Genomic DNA, 14809 nt, shown 5'->3' with positions numbered 1-14809 from the left:
AACCACATTCGCTTAGATGGCGATTCAAACAGCCAGCACAATTCCCCAAAGATATTCATGTTAATAAGTCTGAGATCAAAAGCATTATCAACTTTAAATAAAAGATATTATGACACTCATAAAGCAAAGAAGTCTAGAGCTTAAAATGTTAAGTGCCTCGACTTCAGGGACTAAGAAATCATCCATTTTTATGCTAGTGTAAACCAAGATTTGAGGTGGAAGAACACAGTCCGCCTGTGTCCTGCTGTGTCCCTCGTCAGAGTTTCCTATTCGGAGGACCGAGTGGGGCCTGAAAACCTACACTTCTAGCAAGTTCCCAGGTGAGGCTGATACTGCTCATCTGGGAAGAGACTCTGAGAAAGACTGCTTCGGGACCACGGCCTGGTCTCTGGTCACTAACGAAATGAAATCGACACCCATCAGCACCAGCAAATGAGGGAGCCCAGCCACAGGAGCACGGGGTGCGGAGAAACGGAGGGTGGCGGGGGCAGCAGCCTGAAAACTGGCGCCTTCCCCTACCTGAGAGGGGAGGTGGCTTACAGCACTCTCCCCAGTGAAGCGCAGACCAGAGGGGGCTGTGGCTTCATAGCCCAGGGGTCTGACAAAGAGGGGACCACCAAGAACAGCAGGGGGATCCCAAAAGCTCTGGAGAAATGAATGCAGTCTGCATTTTCCAGGGGCCCATTACCCTAGAAGGGAGATTAGCACCTGAAGCTAAATATTCAGTTACAGATTATGAAACTGGCCAGAACTTCTCACTGAAAATGTGTTTCTGAGAAACTACGTGAATACGGGACTGTTTCTTCTCCCTTAAATCAGTTCTCTTTCTCCCCTTCGATAACATATCATGCCACAGCAGGATTTTCCCGATTCTACACTCTGCCCTACCAATTGTGGCCACCGAAGAAATCAATGATCAGTCAAATGCTTTACTGTTTTTTTTTTTAATGTTTGTTTATTTTTGAGAGACAGACAGAGCACGAGTGGGGTGGGGGGGAGAGTGCAGACAGAGAGACACAGAATCTGAAGCAAGCTCTGGACTCAGAGCTGTCAGCACAGAGCCCAATGCGGGGCTTGAGCTCACGAACCCTTAGATCATGACCTGAGTCGAAGCCAAACACTTAACCGACTGAGCCACCCAGGCACCCCTCAAGTACTATGCTTTAAAAAAAAAAAAAACTTCTTATTTGCCCTTTGTAACAATGTTAAATTAAAACATGTATTATTTACAATTATGAATGAACCATAAATTGCATCTGGTAGAAAGAAAGAAAGATCAAAAAAGGAACTAAAATAATTAGTGGTGCCAATTTTTTCTTTGCAGTTCACTTTTAAATTTTCTTGTATCATTAAGCGGTGTATCATTCGAACATGGCGAAGAAGATAGGAAATTACATCCTTACAAGCTTTACCATGTGTAAAATATGGAGGAATTAATTCTGACCACCCAGAAGATTTTCATTACAGTAACTTCATAATCTCTCGCTCTATATACCTGTATACAACTTTATCATAGGCTACCGTAACACAGGACACGGTCAAAACGTCCCACTCTCCTACAGGTGCCCCACAGAATTCAAAGTCAGCACCAGGGAAGCCACACCCGCCCACCATGAGCCCACCCCAGCCCCCGGAGGCAGAGGGTGCCTTTCTGCTGTCCGAGGCCGCCGCCTTGTGGCCGGATGGGAGCACTGCCACCACTGTCCAACAAAACCCCCACCTTGCATTGTCAGTTTGGCTCCCAGCAGTGCCTGCGGTGTTTGCCAGAACAAACACCACAAGGGCAGGGATTTTCATGTTTTGTTTTCTGATACATCCCAAATCCCTAGAACAGCACACAGCATTTTATAAATATCTGTCACATAAATAAATTAGACTTCTCTACACATTCCTTCTGCTAATCCTTGAATAGAGAAAAATGCACAGCTACTTTGATTGTCTCATTCTCATAATGAGAATATACCTTTTTATGATTTTTTTTAAATCCAGGGACAGAAAGAATATGGACAGTAAATGATCCACTATGTGTAATCAAGACATTATCCTACCCAGCCTCAATATCAGAATAGGATCACCCAGCCTAAGATTCTTTCAACTGCTCACCTTTAGTGTTCAGAATGAAGGAGAAACCTCCTCCATTTAACTGTTAACTAATTAAAAGAGCGGCCAAGACAGACCACCAATATATAAACACAATCTACGTCACAGGCTACTTCAACGTCGATCTGGTTTGAAACTTACAATCCTTTTTTGATAGTTCCAATAACACGAGAACGCCTGTATCTCTTAATGTTTAAGTTATTGGTGGGAAGGGTACAGTGAACTATTACAGGCAGGAGACAGAGCTATAACCGAAAAGCAGCATTTCTAAAACACTGAGCAAAGAAACGTAAACCACACAAAAGAGATCGATTTCCCCTACCCTGTTTTTATCACCAGGTATGCTTATAATAAGCAAAGCAAACTATCAGTTGTTCCATGTACGTTAATACGAAAGTATTGTTTTTGATCAAGATTGCTAAAAGTCTCAAATCCAAAGTGAAAGCTTTTAAACAGCCCTTAACTTCTCCCTTTGCATCACTCTCCAATAGGTTCAGAAAAGGATTTACAGTTAGCCGCTATGGACTCCATTTACTTTGAACTGAGATTTGGAGGGTATATAACAAAGCACCACAAACTGGGCAGCTTAGAACAGAAACGTCTCCTCTCCTAGTTCTGGAGGCCATGGGTCCAAGACCACAGTGTCAGCAGGCCCATGCTCCCTCTGAAACCCGCGGGTGAGGATCCTCCCTTGCCTTCTCCAGCTTTCAGCAGCCCTGCTGTTCCAAAATTCCCACCCGCCTCCGCTGTCATTGGCCTTCTCCTGGTCTCTTCACATCAGCTTCCTCGTGCACATCTTCTTTCTCGGTGTCCAAATTTCCCTTTTGTAAGGACACCTGTCATGCTGGATCAGGGCCCACCCTAAAGACCTTGTCTTATCTTAACATAATCAGCCTGTCAACAATGTAAGTTCAAAACGTGATAAAATGAGAGTAGTTCAGAATTCATTTAAAAAAGACCCTTCGGTTAAAGACATTACGTGAATTTGAAATCCTGCTACCCACTCTAAGCCAGAAAAACAACACTTTGATTAGCCGTCAAATTTTTAAAACAAATCAAAGGGGGCGGGGGGGGGGGGGGGGGGAAGAGGTGGAACCGGAACATGGAAATAGCATTTTTTTCTCCTGCACTGCCAACAACCTGCTCCCCAAACCACTCTTCTTTCTCTGCCTTCAAGGCCACTGGAGTTGTCTCTTGTAGGACGAAGAAAATGTGTGACTCACGGGAATTCGTTCTACTGTGGCACTGCCAATGGACGTGGCAGCACCTTGGATCACTAACTTCAACATCTGTGTGTTGGAGCCCCTTAGTCCACGGGTAAATGCCAAAGAAGAGGGGCCAGATTTCATCCTTTGTATGTCCGTACACCACCTAGCAACGCTTGGCAAACACCAGGCAGACAGGGCACCTCTACCTGAGTGACTCATCCACCACATCCGCTGGAAGACTTGAAAATAAACACCATCACAAAAAATAAGATCAATCTTGCCAAATTCAAATGAATTCTGTTAACGCATTTCTCAAACTGTTGAGTTGGGAAACGTTTCACTTATTGGCATACAGAGATAACGTTAACAACCGCGTGTCGGGAGCGATTCGTTCAAATAACGTACATCTCTGCCTTCTCCATCGCGGCTACGTCCCCACTTCCTCGGTCCAAAAGCCCGTTACGTCTCTTTTCCTCTCTCCCAGTCCCCTGTGCTCTGGACCATCTCCACGTGCCCTTGAGATCCACTCTCCTCCGTGCTCTGTGCTCCAAGAGGCAAAAGTGAACACCCACAGCACCCAGGCTCCTGTTAGACCAGGACAGGGGCAGGGGCAAGAGGAGACACGCTGGGGCACTTACTCCCCACTGCATCGTCGCTGCCCGTCTTCCAGTGGCAGCAACTCCCCTTCCGGGTGAGGCAGGCCCCTGCCCTCTTGCGCATCTGGAAGCTCTTAGGGAGGCCCTGGAACCCCACTCCCCTAGCTCCCTAGCGTGGGTTCCCCAAACCTGGACCACACCCGTCCGTCCACAGCACACTCCATGTTACCCCTTTTGTTCCTGCCAACACATGGGGAAAAGACACTCTGACATTATCTCATTTGGGTCACAATAAACTTTCGGTCGTATCAAATAATCTTTTTTTCTTTCTTTTTTTTTTTTCAACGTTTTTATTTATTTTTGGGACAGAGAGAGACAGAGCATGAACGGGGGAGGGGCAGAGAGAGAGGGAGACACAGAATCAGAAACAGGCTCCAGGCTCCGAGCCATCCGCCCAGAGCCCGATGCGGGGCTCGAACTCACGGACCACGAGATCGTGACCTGGCTGAAGTCGGACGCTCAACCGACTGCGCCACCCAGGCGCCCCTCTTTTTTTCTTTTTTTCTTTTTTTTTTTTTTTAATTTTTTTTTTCAACGTTTTTTTATTTTATTTTTGGAACAGAGAGAGACAGAGCATGAACGAGGGAGGGGCAGAGAGAGAGGGAGACACAGAATCGGAAACAGACTCCAGGCTCTGAGCCATCAGCCCAGAGCCCGACGCGGGGCTCAAACTCACGGACCGTGAGATCGTGACCTGGCTGAAATCGGACGCTTAACCGACTGCGCCACCCAGGCGCCCCTCTTTTTTAAGATTTTATTTTTGAGTCCTCTCTCCACCCAACACGGGGCCCGAACTCCCAACCCCAAGATGCGGCGAACCAGGCTCCACCTGCTGAGCCCGCTGGGCACCCCGATAATGCCCTGTTGGCACTCACTCTTCCTTCCATCCCACTCTTCGCGATTCTCTCTCTGGTTCACATTTCTGTGGCCCAGAAATTATCATTCTTCTCTGAGCTGTAAACAGAGGTCTTCCTCTTCTCATTAATACCAAACTCGGGAAATTAACCTCCAAACACCCGTCAACACTTGAGAGACCATGTGGTACTAGTGGTTTTCCACACCCGCTTCTAACAACCCAAGAGCGCCTAGGGGATGCTTACGGCTCTGTGAACGGTTGTGCTTCCACTTTACCAGGTTTTTTCAACTTCTTATTTGGAAACAATTTCAAACTTACAAAACATCACACAAATAAAAACCATACAAAGAACACCCACAGTCCCTTTCCCCAGACTCATCTACTGGCAACATTTCACATCTGCTCATCCCGTGTACCATGGACAGACACACACACAATACGCACTATGAGCCAGCTGAGGTAAGTTACATCTATCACTGCCCTTTACTTCTAAATACTTCAGTGGGTATTTCCCAGGAATAGGGATGTCCTAGACACCTACTCTATACAGTTGTCAACTTCAGAAGAGTTAATACCTCTATCTAATCTGCCACCGACATTCAAATTCTCTCAAATGACCCCAAACCGTCCTTTATAGCATTTTCTTCCTTCAAGGCACAACAACCAGTCAAGTGTCAGGAATTGCCTCGATTGTCATTGTACCTTTGGCCTCCTTTAATCTGGAACATCTCCATAGTCTGTCTTTCCTGTAGGACATTACCAAATGTTTTTAACAATTTAAAAATCACAACCACATATATGGAAGGACTTACATTTCCAGCTATAATGGTGAGGGAACAGATCAATCTACCCACCAAGAATAATTACAAAAGCAGAACTTAAAAAAATGGACTCCTCTGAAAGTATGTGAGAGCTCCTGAGTCACACAGGCCTTTAGGCTATAGGACCCAGAGACGAGGAAAGTGCCCTGAGGTACAGGACCCCAGCTTCCCACTTCATTCTTCCCAAAGACCCTGGCATAATCCAAAGCAGCACAGGGAAAGAGGCAGCAAAGCTGGGCAGAGCAGCCAGTGGTGGCACCGAGCTGGGAAATGAAAATAAATTCCAGAGCTATCAGACAGCCAAGACTTAGGGTGGGCCATGATCCCAGAGGAGATAGGAGCACAGAAAAATGAGCTGATGTCGGAGCCGTCTCTCTCCTGCAGGCACTCAGCAGAGCATAAGCAGAACACAGAGGCTGTAGAGGAAAGCAGACAGTGGGGGGGGGGGGGGAGGCAGGGGCACCACTTGCTGGAGAAAAATACCATCACCAGAAGTCTCTACAAGTTCCACTTGAAAAACTCCACTAATCAATAAAAAATTACAAAGACTACCAAGAGGGAAATTAGACAATACAAGCAGATCAACAGGTGATCCAGATATTAGAATTATCAGATTCAAGGGCACCGGGGAGGGCTCAGTTGGTTAGGCGTCCAACTTCGGCTCGGGTCACGATCTCACAGTTTGTAGGTTCGAGCCCCGCATCAGGCTCTGTGCTGACACCTCAGAGCCTGGAGCCTGCTTCGGATTCTGTGTCTCCCTCTCTCTGCCCTTCCCTAACTCACACTCTGTCTCTTTTTCTCTCTAAAAAATAAATTTAAAAAAGTAAAAACTAAAAAATAGAATTATCAGATTCAGACTTTAAAATAACTAATTAATGTTACAGGAAAAAAAAAGGCAAAAACAGAATTTCATCAGGGAGCTACAATAAAACACAACCGAGTGGATATCAATATAAAAACTAATAAATACTAATCATAAGTTACACTAAAAAAATAACAGAACTAATGAAGAATTCAGAATCAAATTCACACATACACAGCCATTTACAACAAAGCCGTCTCTGTACTAAAGGAAGGAAAGACTGTCTTTTTAACAAATGGGGCTGGGTCAGTTGGCCACATATGTCTAGTGACTTTTTTTTTTAATTTTTTTAAATGTTTTTATTTATTTTTGAGACAGAGAGAAACAGAGCATGAGCACAGGAGGGGCAGAGAGAGAGGGAGACACAGAATCCGAAGCAGGCTCCACGCTCTGAGCTGTCAGCACAGAGCCCGACGCAGGGCTCGAACTCACAGACTGGAAGATCATGACCTGAGCTGAAGTCAGACGATTAACCAATTGAGGCCCCCCCCCTTTTTTCAATTTTTGTCTAGTGACTATTTTTTAAATAGACAGGGACAGCATGAATTATACAAGAACTTCATCATCACAGAAAGTTCTCTTGGACAATGCCAACAGAGGCAAGATGTTGCCGCACAGGTGCAGCAGCAGGTGCTGTATTTTAAAGTACACAAAACAACTTGTTTCTATTGCTAAAGAAAATTAGTCAAATATCTCTCCAGCATATCATGGCCACACTAGTTTGTATTCATTACTGATATTCAAGGAACAAAACAAGGCTGGTTCACAATATTAACACGGTAATAAATAAACATATTTCAGTAAATTTTAAAAGGTTAAAACTAATGTTGCAGATTTTAAAACGTTAGAAATAAGACTGCAATTTATGTTTGGTGTCAACACGAAAAATTATACGATCACAACTCAAGACTCTGAGGATCTGACTGCCACTAAGACATCAAGTTGTTTTTAAATTGTATCACCTAACATCTCAAAGGCAACCTACGCGTTTGAAAAGTGGTCTATAGGACAATGGAGATTGAAACAGGCTGAATGTGGTGCTGGGAAAACTGGACAACAACATGCAGAAAAATGAACTTGGACCACTTTCTTACGCCATACACAAAAATAAACTCAAAATGGATGAAAGACCTAAATGTGAGACAGGAAACCATCAAAATCCTAGAGAAGAACACAGGCAACCATCTCTCTGACCTCAGCCACAGCAACTTCTTACTCGACATGTCTCCTGAGGCAAGGGAAACAAAAGCAAAAATGAACTATTGGGACCTCTTCAAGATAAGAAGTTTCTGCACAGTAAAGGAAATAATCAACAAAACTAAAAGGCAACTGACAGAATGGGAGAAGATATTCACAAATGTCATATCGGATAAAGCGTTAGTATCCAAAAATCTATAAGAACTTACCAAACTCCACACCCAAAAAACAAATAATCCAGTGAAGAAATGGGCAAAACACATGAATAGACACTTCTCCAAAGACGACATCCAGATGGCCGACAGACACATGAAAAAACGTGCATCACTCAACCTCAGGGAAATCAAATCAAAACCACAATGAGATACCACCTTACACCTGTCAGAACGGCTAAAATTAACAACTCAGGAAACTACAGATCCTGGCAAGGATGTGGAGAAACAGAAACCCTCTTGCACTGCTGGTGGGTATGTAAGCTGGTGCAGCCACTCTGGAAAACAGTATGAAGGTTCCTCAAAAAATTAAAAATACAACTACCCTATGACCCAGCAATTGCACTACTAGGCATTTATCCAAGAGATACAGGTGTGCTGTTTCAAAGGGACACATGCACCCCCTTGTTTACAGCAGCACCATCAACAATAACTGAAGTATGGAAAGAGCCCAAATGTCCATCGATGGATGAATGGATAAAGATGTGGTGTATAGATATAGATATAGATACATATATAGGTACATATACATATCTATATCTATAGAAGTATCTATAGACACACATAGACACACACACACACACACACACACACACACACAATGGAGTATTACTCGGCAATCAAAAAGAATGAAATCTGGCCATTTGCAACTACGTGGATGGAACTGGAGGGTATTATGCTAAGCGAAACTAGTCAGTCAGAGAAAGACAAAAACCATATGACTTCACTCATATGAGGACTTTAAGAGACAAAACAGATGAACATAAGGGAAGGGAAACAAAAATAATACAAAAACAGGGAGGGACACAAACCTTAAGAGACTCTTAAATACAGAGAACTGAGGTTGCTGGAGGGGTGGGGTGGGGGGATGGGCTAAATGGGGGATGGGCATCAAGGAGGGCACTTGTTGGGCTGAGCACAGTGTTAAGTGTAAGTGATGAATCACTCAATTCTACTCTTGGAACCATTATTACGCTATATGTTAAGTAACTTGGAGAAAAGAAAAGAGGCTGAGTGACTTTTTCACTGTTTCTCTAAATGAACCAGTGCCAATCAAGAAAGACAAGGAATTATCAGACCTTGTGACGTAATTATGAAACGAAAGTATCTAACCCTGATTTCAAGCTTCAAGATCGGTATAACTGAAAAACACCCTGAGGTTGCACAGCAAAAGGTTTAAAATCTTGACCATTCTGTGATTTACGTCAAAGTGCACTTAGGTCCTCCCTTTCTCCCAGCACCGAGGGGCCGATGGCACCTTAGCTTCATGAGACAGCAAGCAAGTTGGACAGAAGAGAACACAGACACCGGGCGAGAAGTAACCTCAGGACCAAATATTCAGGCACAGAGAATAAAATGGGAGGCAAAAACAGGGGCCCTGCCCTCCCACCCACTCTTACTATAAGATGAGAATAAAACTTTCTCGGAAGGAAAAGAACGGTGTGCTATAACATCTAACAGGACTAACAGGAAGACAGATCTAGACAGTCAGATAAGAAAGTGAATCTGAACCTGAGCCTAAGTCCAATAACAAAATCTTTTAAGCCATGGTACAGTTTTGCTTAGGTTTTCGGGCGGTATTGCTTTCTTGGGGAAGGGGGTGTTTTTCCGGTCTTTATCCTAAAAGCAAGGAGAAGCCATTGAAGAATTAAGCAGGGGAGTGACACAAGCTAACAACGGTTAAAAACTACATGGGCTGCAGTGCACACGACAGACTGGAAAGTGACGACAAGCGGACGCTGCCAGGAGGCAGAGCTTCAGGCAAAACACGAAACAAGACAACGGTGTCCTGGGCTCGAATCGGTGGCCGTGGCCGTGGCCGTGGCAGTGAAGGCAGGCTAGTGAATTCAGGATGCATCCGTGAGTGACAAGGTACAGGACTTAATGGGAAGAGAGACTGGGGGTGCGGGGGAGGAGAGGCGGGCAGTGAGGAGGATCCCAGGTCTCTAGGCGGATGGAGGTGCTGGGGAGGCTGAGCAAGCCCAGCGTGGGGTGGGGTAGGAGGATGGATATCACGGGTCAGAGGTCAGAAAGCAGCAATGTGTCCTGCAGTTTGCTAGGCTGGGCTAACGAACACACAGAGCCGGCTGCCAAGTTAACAGGAAAAAACGCACTGCAGTGTCTTAACGGCCCCTCTTTCGGTGACCACTCATTCATAAAAAGCTTGTTTTGTAAAATCCCAGACTATCAGAAATTCTGCTGTTTGGAATTATACCACTAAAAAGAAGACATCCTCCTGTTCCCTGCAGAATCAAAGTCACTGGGACACAGAGCAGCAGCCCCGATTCCCTGCTGGCCGCAGAGCTTCAAATAAGGCACTTCAGACACGATGTTCCACGTCTATCTCATTTTGTGGTTTTCCAAGACAAGGCCCGGGTCCACTGTAGTAGGATATGGTGACAGCCCCACACACGGCCCTATTTTACTTGGAGCCCATCAAAACATGTTTAAGGTGCACTTCACCTGAACTCCATCCCTCCCCAAATCCCTCGGCAATGCCGGCCTTTTGCTGTCAAGAGGCCCACCGTTCCTCTGCTGTGTGGTCTCCCTCGTCGGGCTGCGGGTCCCTCCTGACGGCTGCAGGCTGGCTGCTTGTAAGACAAATAGTGAGAATTTGAAACTATCGTTAAAAAAAAAGCAAGAAGAAACACCAAGGAGGAGTCGGATACAGGACCGCAAGCCTGGGGGTCTGGGCCGAGCCGAGGACCAGAGATCAACCCGGGAGCCACCAGCATGGAGACAGACATGAAGCTGTGTGTGCAGGAGACCACCCACGGAAAAGCCACGGAGTGAGGGGAGAAGGGGCCTAGGCCTGAGCCTCGGGCAGCTCCACTAGCCGAAAGGCTGCCGCAGAGGAGGACACGTCGGCAAAGCAGGCCAAGACAAAATGGCCAGAGAGCGGGAAGAGATGGCCGCGGGGCCTGAGGAAGACCAGGGGATGGGCGGCAAGAGCTCCCAAAGCCTGTGATCGAGTCACCGCGGATTCTTCCGTGGCCCTCGCTCCTGCAGGCACCGCAATCTGACGTGGTGTCTCTAAAGACTGCCTCGTGCTGACCAATCCGTGAGACCCTGAGCGCAGGTTGATTACCCCGTGGAGAGACATAACCACCCAGCACGCTGACATACCCTGCTACGGGTCAGCACGTCGCCTCCCCAAAGACAAACGCATGCGGCGACTGACTGCTCTCAGAGGGTCGTCGGAGGAGCATGGGACCAGAAGCAGGGACTCAGAGGCCAGTGACCTGGAGCGACAGCGTAACCGGTGACACGAGCACATGCGGCAGGGTCCCAGCGGGAAACAGAGGTCCAGATGTTGAGATTCACAGAAAGGACTACTTACAGAGAGGAGAGCGGCACAGGGGACACAACGGGGTTGCTGAGGCACCCAGAAACTAGCGACAGTGCACCCGACGAGGGAATGGGAGAGACTCAGCGGGAGCTGAGACCGTCTCCGGGGCCCTGAGGTGGAAGCCACAGCTCTGGCGGCCGCGGGAGGAAACACCCCAACCCCTGTCTCCGCCCCTGACGCCTTCCACTGGTGAGCCCCGGGCAGCCAGCAAGAAGTCAGAGGCGGGCAGTCTGCAGGAGCCCACTGCTGCGGGCACACACACCACAGGGCAGAGGAGAGCGGGTCTGAGGACTCCTAAGAGAAAACAAACAGGGCAGGCAACTCCGGCAGGCATGCGCGTTTCCCCATCCAGCGGACGTGGCTGCGCCCTCCGCCGGGGACACGTGCACAAACCTGGCGTGCTGTCCCCACACCTTCTCGTCGGCACTAGCGCCGGGGACCTGCGGCCTTCCTAGAGACCACCGGTGATGGTGAGCGGTCCGACGCAGTGTGGCGCGTCAGCCGGGAGCGCTGCGGGCGGACTCAGCTAAAATTCAGCCTCAGCTACGCAAGCGCAGAATCAGCCCCAGAGGCTGCCTTGAGGACGTCAACGGGCGCCCAGACTGCTACCCGACGGGCAGCCCAGCTCGCATCTCCAACTCTGAACGGACGAGTCCTGGCGGTCCCGGACTCAATTCAGGGCTAGACACTGACCTGTCCGTCCACCCAGAGACAAGTACGCACGCGCCGGTCTCTCCACACACGCTTGGCTCCGTGCAACCCGTCCACGGGGCGAGATCTCCAACTGACACACTTAATTTTCAGGGCAGCGCTTTTCAATGACAAAAGCGTCCCACGTGTTTGCCAGGGACGGGAGGTGGGGGGGAAGAGAAGCTGGTGAGATTCTCCAGAAGAGCTGGCAGCCCTTCTTCCAGCACGCGCGTAGGCGTCTGAGTCCCTCACGTGAGGGCACCTCTCTTCCTTAGGTCTTATCTGACCCTCCCAAAAGGAATTACAAGGACTGTGGCAGCACCCCGAGGCGTATTTACAGCTGCCCTATGGTTGTTCACGGGAGATTGGTCTGCTGGAACAGACAGCGTCGCCGTCCATGGCTGCTAAGGACGAGACTCACTTTTCTCTACAATCTTTAACTTCTGGAAGCTTTCCAGCACTTCCCCATTTAGCATTCTGGGCAAGAAGTCCCGGATCTGCATTACTTCAGTCGTCAGGCGTTCCAGGTCCTTCTTTCTGACTTTCACAAATTCTTCTTTAGATCCCACCTGCTAAAACAACAAGCAGATCTCGAGATTATTAACATTTCTCTGGGGAGGACAACGACCCGCAGCCCAAGGCAGCCTCCTTTCCCTAGTGCCTCTATGTTCCTGATGGTCTCGATAGCGGGGCTCTGCTCCACCCAGCCCGCCCTCTGCTCTGTAGGGTACATCTTGACAGCTGGAGCCACAGGCTGCAAGGGGAAGCCAGTTTTTGTCTTCTCCCTGCACCCAGGCCTGAAGCCATCCTCCTGAAAGCCAAGGACAGGTCCGGCACCGGGCTCCTCGAGAGCAACGGGAAGGTCACTGCACTCCTGCGGGGGGGCACCTGGCCCGCGGGGGGTCAGCTCACTTGGCATCCCCAGCCCCTCAAGGTTGTCCGGGTCACGAGCAGAGGCACAGGCAGGTTAAGTGACCTCCTTAGGGTAACGCCGTTAACGGGACAGAAGCGGACCCTGAACCCGGGTCTCTCCCGCATCACCTGCTGCGGAGGCGACAGCGTGGCGACCTGTGGCCTGCGTTCTCCCTGCACCTTGCACTGAGCCTTGGAAGGCGCGTTAGGGCCTTGCGAGGAGGGCCGGGCTCGGACCGCATGTCCCGCCGCCGCGCCCACGGGCCCCGCACGGGGGTCCCCACCACGCCCCCAGCCCCCCGCCCGGGGCCACGCTGCCCCGCGGACGAGGCCCAGGGCTGTCCAAGGAGCCCTGGGCAAGCCCAGGCGGGCCGCCACACGGCGCGAGAAAGAGAATGGCGGCCGCCCGGACCCCTCACTGACCCGTGAGGCCTCCTCATCGCCGCCTGCTTCGCCCATGGCCGCCGCAGCCAAAGCTTCGTGCGCCTGCGCGGCGGCGTGCCCTCTGACCCCTCCCCCTCACGCCAGAAAGAGCGGGAACGTATCCGCGCCGGGGGGGTCAGGACGGCGAGCCACGAGGCTCAAACCTCGCAGAGTTCGCGCTGCATTTTCGGTCTTACGGACGAGGGTTGGGCATGGTGAGATCCCGCGTCGGCTCTCCTGGCTTAGTCGGGACTTTAAACTCGTTAACTGCAAAATAGAAGGACAGTGAAACCCAAGTGTAAGTGTCAAGTTAAATAAGTCAAATCGGGATTGGGCCTTTCCTGTTTGGCAACGGACGCTAGACCAACGGGCTGTGTGTTCAAAGGAACAGCCGCCACGCAGCCGGCGGCCATGCTCCCACGCTGGGCTCTAAGCTCCAATAGCAAGGCTCAAAGCTCTCCGACAACAGACTCCTTGCGAAGTCAGCCCTGGATAGGGAAGGTCAGTCTAGCCAGCTGGCTAAATAACTGAGACGACCACCATATATTGGAAGATGCCACCTAGTCCATTTACCTGCCCCAGTATGACCACTAAATTCACAAAATAGGGTGCAGCCTGTAGGTTCAAATGTACTGGGTTACTACGATGACTAAGACCTCGTTTATTTCTAAGCTGGCAGGAAGCCAACACTGCCAGAGTTCCCTGAATGCTCTCCACGCCTAAGGATGGACTCACAAGCACTCCCTCCAAACTCCTGCCCCACACCGGGACCTGCCCCTGCCATCCTCTGCATTGGGACCTGACCCTGTCCCTACCATTCCCTGCACCGGGACCTGCCCTGTCCCTGGACCTGCCCTGCCCCTGCTATCCTCTGTACCAGGACCTGCCCCTGCCATCCTCTGCACTGGGACCCGACCCTGGCCCTACCATCCCCTGCACCAGGACCTACCCTGTCCCTGGACCTGCCCTGCCCTGCCCCTGTGCCAGGACTTGTCTTTGCCCTGGGACCTGTCCCGGGACCTGGACGTTGGGAGATGCTGGAGGGCCCTGCCTCCGCCAGCAGCAGAGGCTCAGACCTGGACCCCGTCAAGGCGGCCCCTTAATGGGGCTGTCCCCAACATCCCGCCAAAAACCCCAAGGACTGCCATCTTCTCAGTCTCCACCCGGCAGAGGCGGCTCGAGGAGTCCAATACAATTAAAAACTCAGTGCTGTCTATCTCGTAGGTGAGTAATCGATCGATCGGATGGAGATCTGTAGAGTGAGTTTAAAGATTGTAGACTACGGCCATCCATCTCTTCCCGGCCAAGACCCATCGCTAGCTAACCTCGCCGCCAAACGCCCAGAGATGTGGCGACAAGAGACAGCGGAGGCGCAGGGGAGTGAAGCCCAGACCGAACTCGAACTGGGCTGCTCCGCCCACTGCCTGTCTGCCGCGCTCGCACCCAGAACGCGCTGCGAGCTGTGGCCGGCGCCTTTGTGACGCCATCAGCCCGCGCGCCGCCCCCGCCCGCCGCCGCCGAAG

The 14809-nt window shown here is 49.8% G+C and overlaps 1 protein-coding gene across 5 annotated transcripts in view; it reads right to left on the bottom strand.

Moving 5' to 3' along the window:
- The window catches only part of HSF2BP (heat shock transcription factor 2 binding protein), a 103779-nt gene extending 89062 nt beyond the window's left edge, over positions 1-14717 (bottom strand). For 2 of the 5 annotated variants that reach the window (XM_047847096.1, XM_047847092.1), the window contains exons 1-3: positions 14612-14717; positions 13287-13553; positions 12373-12523 (exon numbers count right to left, since the gene is read on the bottom strand). In XM_047847096.1, the coding sequence (XP_047703052.1) occupies positions 12373-12523; positions 13287-13322 (187 nt within the window). In that variant the 5' untranslated portion in view covers positions 13323-13553; positions 14612-14717. The remainder of the gene's footprint in view (positions 1-12372; positions 12524-13286; positions 13554-14611) is intronic. The other 3 variants (XM_047847093.1, XM_047847094.1, XM_047847095.1) reach the window with 3 other exon arrangements.
- Positions 14718-14809: the final 92 nt, after the last annotated feature.

Source organism: Prionailurus viverrinus, unplaced genomic scaffold (assembly GCF_022837055.1).
Source record: "Prionailurus viverrinus isolate Anna unplaced genomic scaffold, UM_Priviv_1.0 scaffold_42, whole genome shotgun sequence".
Classification (NCBI taxonomy): Eukaryota; Metazoa; Chordata; class Mammalia; order Carnivora; family Felidae; genus Prionailurus; species Prionailurus viverrinus.
The sequence above is the reverse complement of the archived record's forward strand: the minus strand, read 5'-3'. Positions and strand labels throughout refer to the sequence as shown.